Source organism: Leptopilina heterotoma, unplaced genomic scaffold, assembly GCF_015476425.1.
Source record: "Leptopilina heterotoma isolate Lh14 unplaced genomic scaffold, ASM1547642v1 Lhet_36, whole genome shotgun sequence".
Lineage (NCBI taxonomy): Eukaryota > Metazoa > Arthropoda > Insecta > Hymenoptera > Figitidae > Leptopilina > Leptopilina heterotoma.
This window is the reverse complement of record NW_025111040.1, coordinates 2,333,899-2,353,389: the sequence shown is the minus strand read 5'-3', so window position 1 is coordinate 2,353,389 and position 19,491 is coordinate 2,333,899. Positions and strand designations below refer to the sequence as shown.

At 23.9% G+C, this 19,491-nt stretch overlaps 1 protein-coding gene across 7 annotated transcripts in view; it reads left to right on the top strand.

Moving 5' to 3' along the window:
- Positions 1–19,491, top strand: part of LOC122505579 (RNA-binding protein Musashi homolog Rbp6) — a 1,132,030-nt gene that overhangs the window by 1,068,501 nt on the left and 44,038 nt on the right. For 6 of the 7 annotated variants that reach the window (XM_043617295.1, XM_043617293.1, XM_043617298.1 and 3 more), the window contains one exon: positions 2,428–2,511. In XM_043617295.1, the coding sequence (XP_043473230.1) occupies positions 2,428–2,511 (84 nt within the window). Of the gene's footprint in view, positions 1–2,427; positions 2,512–9,231; positions 9,728–19,491 lie in introns of those variants that run through there. The other variant, XM_043617299.1, reaches the window with a different exon arrangement.

The following is a 19,491-nucleotide window of genomic DNA, read 5'->3' as shown; positions in this document are numbered from 1 at the left end:
TTGTCACTAATTGTGTCTGACCAAAAACGTGTTTTTCCACTTAAAATATCCTTTTGAAAAAATTTCATTGTTTTATTACAAAAATTGAAAGACCATAATGGTTTTATTTATATGAACAATATTTTTTAATAAAAAATTTACATTTTTCTACATTAATAACGTCTTAACGTTGTCTGACCAAAAAAGAATTTTTCTACTTAAAATCTCTTTTTAGTAAAAATTCCATTTTCAATAAAAAAAAATTTCATTACCATAAAGGTTTTACATCTGCATAAACAATATTTTTTATTTAAAAAATCTACAATTCTCTATAAGCCGAGTGTTGTCTGACCAAAAATGGATTTTTCTACTTAACATCTCTGTTTGTAAAGTAAAATATCTTTTTTCCATAAAAATTCACAAAAAACATAATTTTTTCTTTAAATTTTCGAGTTTAACATTGTAAAATACAAACTTTGTCTTACCAATACGGTTTTATCCACTTACACAATGTTTTCTACTAATGAAATTTACATTTTTACTGTTTTTACATGTACTGCCTTACTAAGACGATTTTATTCACTTAGACAATTTTTTCCATTGAGGAAATTTACATTCTTCTAATTTTATTTCATAAAAGTTGTCTTATCAAAACAGCTTTACCTACCTAATGGAAATATTTTTAAAAAATATGCTTTTCTACTTTAGAATAAAAATTGTCTCACCAAAAATGGTTTTATCTACTCAATTATAATTATTTATAAAAACTATGTTTGAATTCTATTTTCGACCTAATATTGTCTGACCAAAACATTTTTACCTACTTAAAAAATATTCTTTCAGAAAACGAATTTTTACCCTAATGTAAATGTCTTACCAAAACGGTTTTGCCTACTTATTCCTAATTACTTCATTAATGATGTCTTACCAAAAATGGTTTACCTACTTCTAATCTTTTTTCTCACAAAAATTTCCTTTTTCTTTTTAATACAAGCATTGTCTTACCAATACGGTTTTATCCACTTACACAATATTTTCTATTAAAAAAATTTACAATTTTACTGTTTTTACATTTATTGTTTTTACTGTCTTACTAATACGGTTTCATTCACTTACACAATTTTTTTTGTTAGGTAAATTTACATTTTTTTAAATTTATATCACAAAAGTTGTCTTTTTCAAACAGCTTTATCTACTTAATGATAATTATTTTTAAAAAAAAACATGTTTTTCTACTTTAGAATAAAAATTGTCTCACCAAAGACGATTTTTTCTACTCAAATATAATTATTTATAAAAAATATGTTTTATTTATATTTTTGACCTAATATTGTCTCACCATAAAAGTTTTACCTACTTTTTCTTTATTTTTCTTTAATTTTTCTTTAATTTTTCTTTTCCCCGTAGAAAATTTTTTTTATCCTAATTTAAATGCTGTCTTACCAAAATGGTTTAACCTACTTATTCCTAATTATTTCATTAATTATGTCTTACAAAAACGGTTTTATCTACTTATTTATAATTATTTCATTAATGGTGTCTCACCAAAGACGGTTTCATCTACTTATTTATAATTATTTCATTAATGGTGTCTCACCAAAGACGGTTTCATCTACTTATTTATAATTATTTCATTAATGATGTCTCACCAAAGACGGTTTTATCTACTTAATTATAATTATTTATAAAAAGTATGTTTTATTTCTATTTTCGACCTAATATTGTCTTACCGTAATAGGTTTACCTACTTAATAAATATTTTTTTCTTCGTAGAAAACGAATTTTTTCCCTAATGTAAATGGCTTACTAAAACGGTTTTACCTACTTATTCCAAATTATTTTATTAATGGTGTCTGACCAAAACGGATTTACCTACTTACATATTTATAATTATTTTAATTATGGTGTCTGACCAAAACGGATTTACCTACTTACATATTTACAATTATTTTATTAATGATGTCTTACAAAAACGGTTTTACCTACTTATTCCAAATTATTCTATTAATGATGTCTGATCAAAACGGGTTTACCTACTTACATATTTATAATTATTTTATTAATTATGTCTTACTAAAACGGCCTTACCTCCTTATTTCTAATTATTTCATTAACAATGTCTTACCAAAACGGTTTTACCTACTTATTCCTAATTATATCATTAAAATTATATACTTCAATGTCTAATTAACTTTTGCCTTACCAGATAAGAATTACCTACTTATAATCTCTTTCATTCTTGTATTTTTTATTTAATTGTGTTTATGCTAATAAATACATAAATATATTAATTTATCTTAATATAATAAATGCAATGAATAAATATATATATTCATGTTATAACAAATATAGTGAATCGAGAATTAAAAATAAAAATATTCTTTATTAAATAAATTTTTTGCTTTTGATAAAAAAAATGTTATTAAAAATATATTCTTCTGTTCACAGGTTTCCCAGCGGCGGCGTACGCGGCATACGCCGCAGGTCGCGGTTATTCTGGGTACCCTAGTTTCGGACTACCCTACCCGACAGGTAATCATCTTAGTCTTAACCACCATAATACGGCCCACATCGCGCCCCTTAACCTAAACTTAAGCCATATACAAGCGCCGCCAACACCACATCACAATCCCCCAACCCCAACCGCTCTTTTCTACCATCCTAATTTGGACCTCTACAATGCCATGCCTCTGTGAACTAACTTACTTGTACTTCAAGCGCATTCTAACCAATCGCCACTTACTAACTCTGCCGTTGTCCGCAGATCAACTTTTTTAGGTACAAAAACAAAATAAAACAAAAGCAACTTTACAAATTAATCAAAGAGACAATTCAACAAATTTTCCTCTAGTTTCCTAGTTTCAGATTCACGATATTTGGCTATTTTCAATTATATTTGAAAAGGAAATAACAATTATTTTCTTTTTTAAGAAAAATAACAATTTTTTTTCTTTGAAAGATAAATAACAATTATTTTCTTCAAAAAAAAAAGAAAAAAGAATTATTTTTTTGGAAAAGAAATAAGAATTATTTTCTTTGGAAAATAAATAACAATTATTTTCTTCGAAAAAGAAATAACAATTTTTTTTAAATAACAATTATTTTCCTTGAAAAAAGCAATATTTAATATTAATTAGAATTAATAATCGAATTATTATTAATTTAATAAATAATTGATAATTACATTATTCATATAATTAATCTAATTAGTTAAAATGTATTAATACAAATAATCTAATTAGTTAAAATTTATTAATACAAATAATCTAATTAGTATTAATACTATTAATAAAATTAATATTAATTTATTACTTGGTTAATAATTAATTTATTATCATTATTAATCCAAGTAGTGTTAATTTATAAATTAATTGGAATTTAAATATTACTAAACTAATTAGTATTATTTCACTAATTAATTGTCAATTAACGTATTAATATTATTAATCTCATTAGTTTTAATATACTTGCATTATTGTTTGATTATTAATATCAAAATTATTGCTTGATTATTAATATCAAAATTGTTGCTTAATTTATTAATATCAAAATTATTACTTGATTGTTAAATTGTTAATATTGAAAATTATTGACTGATTGTTGATATTAAAATTATTAATTAATTATTAATGTTATTAATTAATAATTATTACTATTACTGTTAATTACTAATTAAAATTAAATGAATAAATAAATTATCAATGTGAAATAATTAAAAATTTTGTCGATTATTAATAAGAATTTAAAAAATTTAAATAATAAAGTGCGATCAAATTGTTAATTTGTATCAATTATTAGTAAATCGATCAAAGATTATAAGAATAATAATTAATCTTTGAAAAAACCTATCAAAGGACTTTGATGCTTGCGATGTTCATTAATGACATTAAAATTAGTTATAAACATTCTTTGGGAATATTTAATTCCTTGGAAAATTTTCCAAAAAAGAATTTTACCCTAAAAAAAGGGAAAAAAGGAAAAAAAGGAAAAGAATAGCGAAAAATTCGACTATATATGTTGAATATTCATTACTAAACAAAATTTATAAGCAGTCGATTATTGAAATTCAACTGCAACTGTACAAAATATTATTATTTAATAACTATAAGCTCGAGATTATTTAATTATAAGAAGAAGAAGAAGAAATTGCGGTTTTCCCAAACTATCATCTTGCACCTATGAACAAATTTTTAAATATATAATAATGCAAAACAATTTTAAAAAATAATTTTTTTTTCGATTATGATAATAATATCTAATAAAGTAAGATAAAAATGTTATTTCAATATTATAAGCGATATAAGATTGATTTTCATGAAAAAAAAAATATTATTGACAAATATATAATGATAAAAGGATAAAGCAAAAAAAAAAACTAAAATAATAATAAAAATAACTTAAAGCTATTGAAAGGTAATTAAATAAGATTATATATCGTATACACTATTATATTGTCACGTGTATGTTATATTGTATATATATTTTGACCAAGCAATTTACGTAAACATTTAATTCAAATTTTACAAAAATATTTATTATAAAAATTATTAAAAAAAAAAAGAATTATAAATAATAATTGGTTGGGAAATTCAAAAGAAAAATATGCTAGTAATAAAATGCATTTTGTTAATATACGTTTATTTCCAACGAAAAGTGAGGAATATTTTTTCAAATTTATTTTCATGGACGGTTTAAAGAAAAATTGAAAAAATTAGGAACGAATTTATTCCGGATAATTGATCAATTTATACACTACCGGTTAGAAATGTGAGAACACTAATTTTTTCTTGACAAAATGAAAAAAAAACATTTTTGCCGAAGGAAAAATATTTAACATTTTTTATATTAATATTTTTATCTCAATTTTTACTATTTAAAGAAAAACAAATCTGTACTTTAATTATAAGTACTTCTTATTCTTTTGGAAATTATCCTCTAAATTAAGTTTAAAAATAAAAATCGTTTTAATTATTCAAGTGCATAATTGAAATTTTGATAAAAAGTTAAAAACAGCATTTTTTATACAGAAATAATCTACATGTAACTTTTAATCAATTTTCCAGTAATTTAATTCAATAATTTTATTATTTCAATAAAATTATTGTCAAAATCTTAATTTTCTCTCTTTCGTAAGAAATTAATGAGAAATTTATTCGTTTTTAATAATATATTAACGTAAAATGTAATTAATTTTCTGTAGAAATATTATAATCAGTAATTTAATTATCAATTAAAATTTAAAGAGAGAGAAATGTTAGTTTTTATTAATTTTCATTATTCAAGATATTCTATTATTCAATAAATTATATTTCCATAAATAATTTTAATAAATGATACAAGGAAAGGATTCTAAAAAAAAATTCAAAATTCAAAAAAGAATAATTTTAGTATTTTTATCATTCAATTAATTTTTTTTATTCAATGAAGAATATTTTCAAAAATAATTTTTGTAAATGATACAAGAAACAAAATTCAAAAAAGGTTCAAAAAAGAATAATTTTAGTAATAATTTTAGTTCATAAATTTTTATCATTCGAGTAATTTTATTTAACAAAGAATATTTCGAAAATTAATTTTAAAAAATGATACAAAAAGGGATTCAAAATAAGATCCAAAAAAAAGTCAAAAAGTAATTCAAAAATAAAATTCAAAGAATTATTCAGGAAAAAATTTAAAACTAATTCAAGAGAAAATATTCAAAAATCATTCAAAAACGAATTTAAAGAATAATTGGAAAATGGATTAAAAAAAAACGAAAAAGTATTCAAAAAATGATTCGAAAAAGAATTCAAAGAAAATTCGAAAAATGACTCAAATAAGTAACTGACATTTCGAATCGATAGTGTGTAAACGCAATAAATTAAACTGTCGTTAGCAGATTGCCTCAAAATAATTTTCTCATCATTTTCAATTCCTCCGATCATTTCATAAGGATTCGCAGTTTGTAATTATTCTCTCGGTTGTTATAGAATATGAGAAAACTGAAATTGATATAGAATATATACACGAATACAATGTTGAATTCGCAGAAATAGAATTCGTGGTTCGCCAATGAAATTTCACCGCAAGCTCTATATATATATATAGAAAATTCTATCGACCGCTGAAATCCGATGAGAAACGTCCACTTTCACAGAATCTTATTGGATTTTCAAAGATTTACATTTCGGTCGGAGATTAAATGTACGAAATCAAACTCCCTTTCCCTTGCGACGGGACCACGAGACCAGTTAATTCTGTAAATATATTATCACAACGAAAAAAAAAAAATCTCGCGACTCAAAAAAATGTCTTTCATTACGAAATGAGGAAATTTTTTCTTAATTCCTTTTCAATTTCATTTTAATATTCAATTTTTGCTTTTTCCAAAATTTTACTCGTGAAGGGGAAAATTTACACAAATTTCGAATTTTAATTGGTTTCTTCAATTGTTACGCGAAAATGACTCTTACGGTTTTTTTCACTGAACAAAATAAAATATCAAATAACGAAACTAAAAAGTATTTACTATATTTTTTCGGGACAAGATTTATGTCAAAATTTTTCTTATTAATTTCATCTGATAATAATTGCCGGACGACGCAATTATTTTTCCGAGCGTCTATTTTTTAATATCCGCGTTGAAACTTTAGAAAAGATCTTTATTAACGGGCGACCCTTCGGTGAAAAGACAAATAGCAGATGGTTCGACCACCGAGGGAGTAGTAATTCCTTCGATGCTTTATCAATCCCCACTTTCGATTCTCATTCCCCCTCCCCTTTTTTTCTTCCTCCCCCTCCCTCTCTTCATTCACCTCCTTTATTTGGACATATCTGTTTGCTCTCTTGTTTTCGTTTTTCTTTATTTTTTTTTTTTATTTCTTAATTTCTCTTCATTTGTCTCGTTAGCCTTCGAGGAATTTTTTTTTCATTCACAATTTTTTTTTTATTCTGGAAATTTTAATTTCGAAAATTTTTAATTTCAAACTTTTTAATTTCAAACTTTTAAATTAAAAACCTCTTATCTTTATTCAAAACCTTTACTATAAAATTTTTAATTTGAAGAAATTTAATTTAACATTTTTGAATTTGAAATAAATTTTCAAATTAAATTGAAGTTTAATTTTCAATTCAAATTTCAAACTGTTTCAATTTTTTTATTTTTAAGGTTTTTATGATTAAAACGTTTTAAATTAAAATTATTGAAATTAAATGTTTTGAATTAAAAGTTTAAATTGAAAAAAAAGTTTTTAAGTTTCAATTGAAAATTTTTTATTTTTAATGTTTTCAATTTAAAAGTTGCAATTAAAAACTTTTCAATTTTGAAATTCTATGTTTCGAAAGTTTTTTATTTGAAAATTACAATTTGCTAATCAGGAAGAATATGACAAAAAGGGAATGAAGCAAAAAAAAAGAAAATTGTATATGAGAAATTAAAATAAGTCCAAGAGACACGAAATCAATAATATGGAGAGCGAAATGGAAGAAGAGAAACTAATATTAGAAACAGGGCCTTTTGATTTGAATATTAAAAATAGCATGCTGATGGTAATAACACAATAAATACCATGAAGAAATTGCGAATCGTAACCCTTTTTTTAACTCTATTTTCAAAAAAAAAAAAGAATAGAAGAATATTTTTCTTTAAAAAAAATAATTTATTCTCTTAAAAAATTAATTCTTTAAAAAATATTTCTTTTTTAGAAAATAAAATGGTATTCTTTTAAAAAATTAATTCTTTAAAAAATATTTCTTTTTTATAGAAAAAAAATGTATTCTTTTAAAAAATTGATTCTTTAAAAAATATTTATTTAAAAAAAAAAAGAAATTTCTTTGGAAAAAAATTTCTTTAAAAAAATTTAATTTCATCTATTTTGTAAAAACGCGATCGCGATTTTCGTCGTATAAAGTAAAGCGTCTCATAAATAATACATATAATGTTTTTCGGACGTTGGCTTGTCCCCCTTTTTCCCCACTCAAAAAATACACACCGAAAACGACCCTTCGTCATCAAAAACTAACCTTCCCCCCCTTTGCCTTTTCACCCCCCTTTAGAGATATGTTTTCATATCTTTAGCTTTTCTCCCTCGTTTCACGCTTTTCTCAATACTGATTCGAATATACATCACCCTCCCTATCTCACCACTTGTTATGAATGGTTCACGAGGCATGGCCGTAGAAATTTAGAAGCATCTTTTTTTTTCTTTTCTTTTCTTTACTTTTCTCTCTATTCTTCTTCTCCTTTTACAGAATTCTCCAATGTCCGAAAAACATTTTTCAATAAAATAGAAAGTAAATTTTCCAAAAACAAATTTTTGGTTTAAAATAGTTTATAACTGTTAATTTAAAGTACGAAAAATATTCGCGAAGAATATTTTTATTTTCGGTACTAAAAAATTCAAACTTATAATAATAACGATAATAATTTCGCTGAGAAAAGAAAAAAAAGCAAAAATAAAAATTATTGATAACGAAATTCTATTTTGTAATGGATAAAAAATTAGAAATTAAAAATAACAATTAAGAAAATAAATAAAAGAACCAACAAAAAAAATGAGAAATAAATTAAATTATAAAAATTAAGTAGAAAAACAAACGAGTGTAGAAAAAAATAAAAATATCAAATAGAAAAATTAATTAAAAAGCAAATAAGAAACAATAAAAGTAAAAAAAAACGAATAAGAAAAACAATAAGTAAAAAAGACAAATAGATAAATAAGTAAAGAAAACAATTAAGAAACAAATAAAATCTAGCAAATAAGAAAATAAATAAAAAATAGTAACTAGAAAAATAACAAATAAAAAAAATCTACCAAATCAGAAAATGAATAAAAAATAACAAATTAAAAAAATAGAAAACTAACAAATCAGCAAATAAATAAAAAATGACAAATAAAAAAATTTCAAATAAAAAAAAGTGATAAATAAGAAAATAAATAGAAAAATAACAAATAAAATCTAATAAATAAAAAGACAACAAATAAAAAGAGTAAAAAAAAATAATAAATAAAAAAATCATAAAAAATTAATAACGAAAAAGTAAAAAAATAATTAGTCAATTAAAAAAAAGGGTGAGATTTCGCAATTTCTCTGGTATTTTACACGCTTTTTCCATCACTTAATCAGTAGTGAATAGTGTGTAGTGTCTGCAAATTAGCTTCTGTGCAAAAAAAAAATAAATAAAGTTTGCCTTTTGATTTCGAGAAAAGAAAAATTAAAAAAAAAAAAAACAAGAAAAATATAGGGATTTTAGGGAGTTGGTGGTACTTTCAGGTGCCTTGGGACTACCGACTCTCACTGCCGGAGACACATCACTTCACAACTATTCGACAGAATACAGAATCATTCCCGAACAATGAGTTCCGAGAAAATGTGCAAAATTACACACAAAAAGCAGGAAATAAATTCTGACAAATTATGCTTGGTACTGCAGAGAAAGAGAGAGTGTTGGAATTATGGACGGAAAATCCCGGAAGAAAATTCATTCTCTTGTTATCATAAAATGACAATTTTTGTACGGAAAAAAAAATTGTTTTAGTTACCAAAAAAATAAAAAAATTTTTTTCTTCCCTTGGGAAATAAATTATATATTGATTCCCAGAAAATATAAATAAAAAAAATGGCAATACAAAACACGTGTATTGAGAATTGAGAAACAAAACTGTGCATTTGTTGTTCGAAAAAATAAAATTGAATATTTGAAGAGAAACTCAATTTTGTGTGTGAAAAAAAATTATTTTGATCGAAAAAATAAAAAAAAACTGTAAAAGACAAAATTTTTTTCGTTTATATTTGTTTTTCAATTTCAATTTTCAAAAAAAAAATTCAAAAACCAATTTTACTTAATTATTACTTTTTTGTATAAAAAATAAAAATCTTGAAGTCAACAATTTAAAAAATATTTCTTTTAATTTGCGCAAGAAATTTTTTGCCCTTTTTATTGAGAAAAAAGAAAAAAAGTTTTGCCATTGTTTCAAAAATTTGAAAACACAAAATTTTCTCAATTTTCTAAACATTTGATTACGAAAACTCTTGACATTAATAAAACGAAATAGAAAAAAAAAATTCTCCACAAAAGTAAATACTTTCAAAGAAAATTACTAAACGTAAATTTTCACCTTGTTTAGAAAATTTACAAAAGAAAACTTTTTCGATTTCATTAAAATCCAAAATAAAAGTATTTCTATTTAAAAAACATAAGAATAAAAATTGTTGTCCTTTTTCAAAAATTTGCAAAGGGAAACTTTAGCGATTTCCTTAAAAATTAAAAAAAAAAAGTAATTTCTTCATCAAAAAATTAGCGCACAAGAAAACTTTTTGCTTTCCTTGAAAAAAATTGTAGAAAAAATGTTTTGACATTGTTTGAAAAATTTGCAAACAATAAATTTTGTCAATTTTTAGAAATTAAATTGATTATGAGAAGACTTTGGACATTTTTTGAAAAAAATCGCAGAAGAAAACTTTCGCCTCTGTTTCCAAAATTCGCAGAGGAAAACTTTCGCTCTTTTTTAAAAAATTAGCAAAAGAAAACTTTCGCCATTCGCCACTATTTAAAAAATTAACAAAAGAAAACTTTCACCAATTTTTTTTTAAATTTGCGAAATAAAATTTTCGCAGATGCAGAAAAAAAATAAAAAAAGAATTGAAAAATATCCCAGTAAAGTTCATTGACAAGGTAACTTTGCCAAAAGAAAAAGTTTGCACACCCTTAAAAAATATACATTTTAACAGATTCAATATAGCGGATCATACTTCCTTTTCCGTAACGCGGAGTCCTCGTATTTTACAGTAATTACCGTAAAGTGTTACTGTGGGCACTTGTAGTGCAGGGCAATAAATCCCCGGTAACCGCTAGCAACTAGAACGCAGAGGTTTTATTGTGAAGCTCTACTTTTTACTATAGTTTGCCCTCCACGTTTTGCAATATACCCACGCAGCCTTTGCATTTTTATTTTTGTTTCATTTCCTTTTTTTTTATTTTAATACAATCCTCTTTTTTTAACGCGCAACTCGATTCGATGAAGCAGTTCGTATGCTTAATTTGTCAGTTTCAAATACGGCCGACATATTTTCATACATATTCATTAGTTCGTTACGGATTTTTTTTTTCTTATTTTCTATTAAAATTCATTTCCATCTTTTGTGTATTTAATTTTTTTTTTCATTTTTCAAACTAAATGCCAGATTTTTGCGAATGGGATGATGAAATTCGAAATATTAGTTTGAAGAGATAAATGGAAATATGTATTTTTTTAATCTAATAGAAAGGTAAGAGAGTTATATAGAGTGGAATAAAAAAAATAGTGGGGAATGGTTGAGGGGCGAGAGCGCGAGAGAGATTAAAAGTGATTGGTGGACGGAGAGTGGGGAGCGCGCTCTGACTGGCGGGCCCCCCACTCTACCGTCCGTATATAAGGAAGTTGTTCGCCGGACTGTCTTTAGTTCCTCTCAGGCGCTCATCGACTCAACATGGGAGAAAAAGTAGTTTTAAATTTTTTTTTCAAATGCGAAATATTTAAAATATGTATTGAAATGCCAATAAAATATTACGACGTAACAGAAAAATTTTATTAACGAAAAACTAAATTAACTATTAAACGATTCTTAATTAATTAATATTTCTACTTTTCTTTGTACTTTTACTCTCGTGTATTTTTATTTTTTCTTTTATTTTCCATTTTTACTTCTAATTGAATTTTTACTATTACTTTCATTTTCTATTTTTACTTTTGTTTGCATTTTTATTTTCTTTATCTTTTTGTTTTTTTCATCTGGAAATTTATATTTAAAAGTGCGTATTTTTTTTCTTCTGTTTAATTTTATTTTTCTCTCGCGATTTTCTTTCACCGTAAATGAAAAATTGTTTTGTCACAATATCTGATCACTTTTTTTATATCTCACAAATTTCTTTTAGTCCTTTTTCTTCCTCTCCTGGTTGTATATAAGAATGAAATTGTAAATATTAGTATCGCAACGCAGAAACGGAGAAAACTTTAAATACGAGTCCCTCGAGCGTCTTTTCCTGTCACTATCGAAGATTTACGATACGAGGCAAGCGAAATACGACGATATCCGATCTCTCGTTGATACAAGTGCAATAGATACAATTACCTGGGTGAAAAAAAGAATTTGAGGTATTTTGTTTGCGACTTCGTATACGACAATTTTCACAAATCGGAAAAGAAAAACTTTTTCTACGAAATCATTTGTTTTTCATATTGTTTTCATAATAAAAATTATTATTTATTAATATTATTATTTTTAAATGAAAAAATTGGACTTTTTATTGTTCTCTATTTAAAATACAAATATTTAGTAATAATTATAAATTTTGTAATTAATTATTTTTAATTTTAAAAAGAAAATAAAAAAACGAAGTTTACAAATTTATTTACTATTGTCTCAGAGAAAAATTCCAAGAGAATAAATTATTGTCATTTATAAAAAAAAATAAGAGCGAGCGTTCAATACGTTTAAATATAAAAGAAATATAAATAATAGAAGCTTAATATTAAATGAAATGTGAATGTAAAATTTGCATATGTATAAATATTTATAGAATTCATAAAAGAAGGATAAAAGTTTCTTGATAAGAAAATAAAATAAGAATCAAAGTAAAGAATAATTTACAAAAAAAAATCTGCAAGTATAAAAATAATTCACTAGAATGTGTGTACAAGAAAATAAAGCGAAGGGTAAACGATAATTTAATAAAATCAACAATTAATATTTATAGCAGTTGCAGATAAAAATAAATTAATAAATTATCAAAAGCCGAAAATATGAAAGCTTATAATGAAAATATATTATTGCAACTTAATTGAATTTCTAATTGAAAAATCGATGATGTGTGGAAAAAAAAATTATATGTGATCGTAAGTGTAAAAAAAAGTAAGGAACTAAGTCAATGTTAATTGTTATTAATAAGAAAGGTGCGTCTCTGTCACTATTTTTATTATTTTCCATTAATAATTCTTCTCAATTTTTACTTAAAAGTAAATTTCAAATAAAAATTAAATTTTATTCATCTAATACACAATGCAATTAATTAAATAATTTTTTATTACAAAAACTGTTAGAAACAAAAATTAATTTTTTTATTAAATACAATTGTATATTAATTGTATATTTAATATTATTTAATTTACCTAATAAAATACAATTGTATATTATTTAATTTACCTATGAAATAAGTTTAAAAAATAATCCGTCTTTTTTATATATGGAAAAAAAGAATAAAAAAAAATTCAATTTTGTTAACGCGTAATTTTAACTATTAGGCTAATGCACATAAAACGATTCCTAAATAAAATATACATCATAGTTTTTAATATATCTCATTTTATTTAAATACTAATTCTAAAATTAAGCACTAAAAAAAATTTATGCTCAAAATGTGTTATAAATTACAAATATACCTTAAAGTGTACTTTTGTTTATTAAATTATAAAAAAATATCGCATTAAATTTAATGTCGATTTAATTAAATTAAAATTATAAATTATAATACACTTTAGATAAATTTTAAAAAGAAAATGTGTTTTAAAATAAAAATAAAGAATGAGTTTTTCAATTATTTGAAATAATGTATATTAATTTTATTGAATATTTATTTATTTTAAAAAATCGAATAAATTCAGGGTAATTGTTACCGCCCCTAATTTATTTTAATTTTATTTAAATAAGTAATTTATTTATTTAAATATATATGAATACGTATAAATTATTTATATTGTATAAATAAATAAATTGTATATTTACCTGATTATAGAAAAGTAATCATAAACACTATTATATTATTGTAATAACATAATATTCTATTTATAATTTACTTTTATTGTAATTTAAGGGCATTTGAACCATTATGACGTCACAATTTTAAAACTCATGCTTTGCACACATTGTGACGTCATAATGGTTCAAATGCCCTTAATTAATAAATTTTATTTTATTTGCAATATTTTATTACATTATTATTATATTACTATCAACGTATATTTTTTTTTATTTTTAATAAATTGCTGGGAAAAATAAGAAAAACTGTGGATTGAAAAAAACATTTTTGAAAAATTTTTTAATTTTCGAAACATAAACTAATTTTTGAATTTCTATTAAATTTTTCTTTATTAAAATTTAAATATTATAAATATTGTCGATGTTGACAGTTTTAAATTCAATTTATAGATTAACAGTTGTTATGTGTGCGTTAACCTCGTATTTTCAATTTCCTTTTTTTTTTTTTATTAAATTAAAGTAGTTCACCTTCAACAGTCACGGTATTTTTTATTTTTCATCCAATGACGAATGTACATAAACTAATCTAACTAAACGGACAAAAAAAATACTTTCTCATATTATGAGAATGTAAAAATATTTAATGAAATTAAAAATAAATGCAAATATAAAATAAAAAAAAAATAATTGAAAAAAAATACAGCGAATTTTTTTTCAAGGACTGTCATAGGCAAACTGCTTTAAAAAAAAAGAAAAAGATAAATTAAAAATTTAAATTGAAAATGGGTCCATTAAATTATGAACAAGAAATTTTGCTTTTAAATATTAAAAGCGTGTTTTTTTTCGGCCACGTATATCGCGGCAAAAGTAAAAAAAAAAATTTTTTTTAAAGAGAAAATACTTGAGACAGGAAGTTGCAAAAGAAAAAAAAAAATTGTTCACAGACGCATGGCTGGCAAATTCACTGGTCCTACGACAAGCAAAGCGTCGACTGCCTCTACCCCCCTTCCATTAGATACCGAATCACCTCGAGGCAAAATTCAGCTGACCTCTCTTTAGATCGAGAAGAAAATATTTCAAAAGAATATAAATATTATAAATTTTGCGCGGGTAAAAAATGAAAGAGAATTTTTTTCTCTCTTCTTATTCACCTGTCTTTATTATTATTATTATCATCTATAAATTGTAATCTTACAAAAAAAAAAATGTCACTGAAGAAAAAAAAAGCGCACGTCCGATTCTAGGATGCCCAATATGGCAAGGCTTTAAAGTTCATTTATTTTTTACTTAACATATTTCAGAATTTAAATTTAAATATTCAATTATTCAATTACTCAAATTTTGAATATTTGAAATATGAAGAAATAATGAATTGAAGGAATTTTCGTTAAATTGGTATTTATGTATATTAAATAAAAGTGGTGAATTGATAAGAGTAAAGTTTTACTGCAAAGTGGAGGGGGAAGGGACGCTACCCCCTCTCTATCGAGAGAGCGCAACTTTACTGCGCACGTCTGGAGGGGGAAATGACGCTACCCCCTCTCTTCTAGCAAATAGTGAAATTTCACTTAATTTATCGAAAAAACCAAAACTAAACTAAATGTAAAAATTGTTTTCCCATTTTTTTATGGGATGTTTGACAATTATTTGCTCAATTCTACATTTAAGGAAATTGCGATAAATGAAAATAATTTTTGCCAAAAAAAAAGGGAGCCTTGCCGACAACAATTCTATCAGTTTACTCTCGTTTTAGTGGAAAAAAAATTGTAGTCTAGGGAAAAAATAGAAATTTTTTCCCTAAAAACAAATTTGCTGCGACGAAAAGTAGAATATCTAATTAGATGTTTTTTCAAGAGACCTGCAAGAGTGGAAAATTTCCAATTCGGTAATCGCTCTCTTTCCTTCTAACTTCTTCTCCTCCTTTGACCTATTTTTATTTTGCCCTATCTTCTTCGATTATTATTATTAAATATTATTTTGTAATATTTTAATGTATATTTAAAAATTGTAATGAATATTTTTAATTTTTAATGAATTTTTTTATGAATTTTTTTATAAATTCTGATAAAAATTTTTTTTTTTAATTTTTTTTTAAATTTTCCTTTTTGATTTCTTTTTTTTTTCGTGACAAATAAAGTTTCTTTGTATAACTTTCCCAGCAAGTCTCTCTTAAAAAAAAAAGTAAGCGAAGTTTCTATCGTAGGCGTTGTTCGTAGTTGAGATGTAGTGCGTTACAAGTAATCTCTAAGCAACACCTTTAATCGAAAACAATTAGCGTAGGTCGTACAGCGTATCGATAGGCGTTCTCGGGATTAGGTGAAGTGTTCTGCTGATAGCCAGTTTAAACCCTTTAAGCACCCTCCAGTGAATTTAATTAACATCATCACGCTTATCGGCTCTAATTAGCTTTATACAATGTATTTTTCCCATTTACCAATCTAGTGCGAAATATCCTCCGCTAATTTTCAATATCAAAATTTCCCCTTTCCCCCCTTCCTTTTAAACTTTCGCCAACCAGTTTTGGTATGAAATTCACTCACTCTGAATTAATTGCCGATTGCAAGTTTATTGGAATTTTTATTTATCGAGAAAAAAAGTAATTTCTTCCAGTAAAAGAAATTTCTCTTGATTATTTACATGAATAATTTATAAAAAAAAAATAAGATTTGAGAAATTACCGAAAAATTAAATAAAAAAATAAAATAATCAATATGAATTAAAAAATGAAATAATAAATAAAAATTAAAAATATGAAATGAAAATACATAATAAATTTTGGAAAATGAAACATTTTGGATAAAACGTGAATTTGCAGCGCGAGCTTTACTGTACAAGTTTCGCAAACTTGACATGTTTGCCAATATTTAATTAAATTTATATCAAATTAAAATAATATTAAAATTCTTCTGAAATTAGTAAAATCTTTTAATGAATATTTAATTAATTATTAAAATTAATAGATTTATGGAAGAATTTTAGTTAAAAACACTAAAAAAATTGAATTTTAGAAAAGTGACAAATGATTGCAAGAAATTCAATTATTTTCAAAAGTAATAAAAATGGCAAAATTTCAATTATTTTCAAAAATGTCTTTTAAATCCTTGTCAAAATTACAATTATTTTCAAAAATTTTCCTCAATTTAATGATTTTTGAAATCTACTATTTTAATATAAATTTCTAAAAGAATTCAAGAATTCAAAAAAAAATTGTAATAAAATTCTACGCAGACATTTAATTATTTTCATAAATAATAAAACTCATTGCAGAATTTCAATTATTTTCAATATAAAATCTTAATAATTTGATTAAAATTCTTCAAAAGATTTCAATTATTTAAAAATTTGTTGCTAAAATTCTTTATAAAAATTCAATTTTAAAAAATGTTCTTTAAATTTTTTAAATTCTTGTCAAAATTTCAATTATCTTGATAAATAATAAAATTCTTCTCCAAAATTTAATTAATTTTCAAAAAATTGGAATAAAATTCATCGCACAAATTCAATTATGTATCAATTTTTTTAGAAATTTTTCTCCGAAATTCAATTCAAAAATTTTAATAAAATTCTTCGCAGAAATTCTATTATGTTTAAACATTTTTTAAAATTCTTTTCCGAAATTCAATTATTTTCGAAAATTTTAATAAAATTCTTGGCAAAATTTCAATTATCTTTATAAATAATAAAATTCTTCTCCGAAATTCAAAATTATTTTTAATTATTTTTAATCCAATTTTAACTAAATTCATCGAAAAAAGGATTTATTTAAAAAATTTTTTTAAATTCGTTAATAAAATAATTGAATTTGAAACAAATAATTCAATTACTTAAAAGTTCGTCGATAAAATTGTTAATGAGAATTCAATTTTCAAAAACATTTGTTTATTTAATAAATTATTTATTTATGTTTTGAAATAATTGAATTTTTGTAGAATTTTCTAATAAAAAATGATTTTAAAATGAATTTTACTTTAAAATTTTAGATAATAATTGAAAATTGAGAGCATTATAACGTCAGTTTCTAGAAATTATTGAATTTGTAAAAGGTTTCAAATTAGAATTTTTGAAAATCTGAATTTTTCATTAATTAATTTTTTTCATAAAGTTTAATTGAATTATTGTTTGAAATTATTTGAAGTTTTTATTTTCTAACATACATTTAATTGAAGAATTTCCGAATAATCGAAATTTCACGTAAAATTCAATTGTAAACAAATAACAAATAGATTTGAAAATTTCCATAGAAGTTTTTCAAAAATTATAAAAAATAATTGATTTAAAAGAAGAATTTAAGTTGAAAATTCGAGAAAATATTAATTGAATATTGAAATTATGAAAATAATTTTGAAAAAGTTATAATAACAATATTCTTATAATATAAAATAATTATTTTATTACTCGGTCATCTTTAATGATTATAAGTTGTTTATTTTCAAAAATTTTTGAAAATCTTAATTTCTATGGAAAATATTAATGATTAAATATTTGAAATTTTGTTTAGTATCTAATAATGTTTAGAGTAAATCAAAATATTCTTCAGGGTCAGGGAAATAGTCAAAATTTTGTCCGGGAAAGTAGGAAAAAACAAAATTAAATTTTTGTGCCAAATTGCAAGCTTGCGGACAGCTTTCAAATGTAGACTTATTGCGAAACTTGCACCGAAAGTTTGCTCTCTGGAATCTTTATCAAAATCTTTTTTTTCTGAGTGATTGGATCAAAATAAAATTAACCCTCTACCAATGTTAAAAATTATCCCCACTCTAGTTTCTTATAGATCCTAATTCCTTCAGTTCCCACCAGACGTTCTGACAATTTCTAACAATACCCGATCGTTAGCAACAACAGAGAATTAATTTTCTCTTTTTCTTTCTCTTTCCCTGGAATTTGTAATTTTTCAACACAGAATATAATTTCTCTTGCTTAATAAAATGGAAATCTTGCTAGTAGCAGAACGTGGATACCAAGTCCCGCTCTATATTTCTTATCCGAGCGAATAATACTGGTTAAAAACGTAGAATGAAACCTCCGCCAATGTTAGACGAGAGTATAAAAAGAGTTCTAACCCACATAGAAGAGTACCACTTTGAATGGAACCGCCCAAGGCCATTAAAAGAATCGTTTCTTTTTTTCCCTCCTCCTCCTCCTCCTTCTTCTTCTTCCCTCTTTTTTTTCTGTCTCATTCTTTTAGCATGAGGGGGACCTTGTTTCAATCCCTTTTTCTGGTCCAGAGGCGCACTCAAACCCCCTTCTCCTTTTTTTCCCTCTCGCATTTTCTTTCATTCCAATTTTTATTCTCCTCGACTTCGATCTGACCTTCTCAACTTCCTTGTCTTTTCAAAAAAAAAAAAAAAATTTTTTTTTTGTGAAACCAAAAGAAAAAAAAACGTTATCGCAAATGCTGTGATCCGATTTCGAATTCGCGTGTAATAACGAATAATTAAATAATGTGAATAAAAGCGAATGTAATGAATTTAAAATAACGAAAAATAAGAATTTTGCGATGATGGTGTTTGAAAAAAGGAAAATAATTTTTCTTTTTTTTTCTTGATGAAAGAATATTTGAGCGAGCCGCGTTATACATGTACAGAGAAAGAGAGAATGGACGACTTGTCCGTCCCCGTCCCTCAAATTATGAGAGAGTGACGATCGGTTTTTATCATGAAATAATAATTAAATAAGGAGAAAAGTGAATTCGAGTTTAATAAGTTTTTTGTCATTATACAATAAAAAAAAAAAATATTGCAATTGAAGTGAAGACGACGAAACAAAAATATAGACAAAAACTACAAAACGAAAAACCCA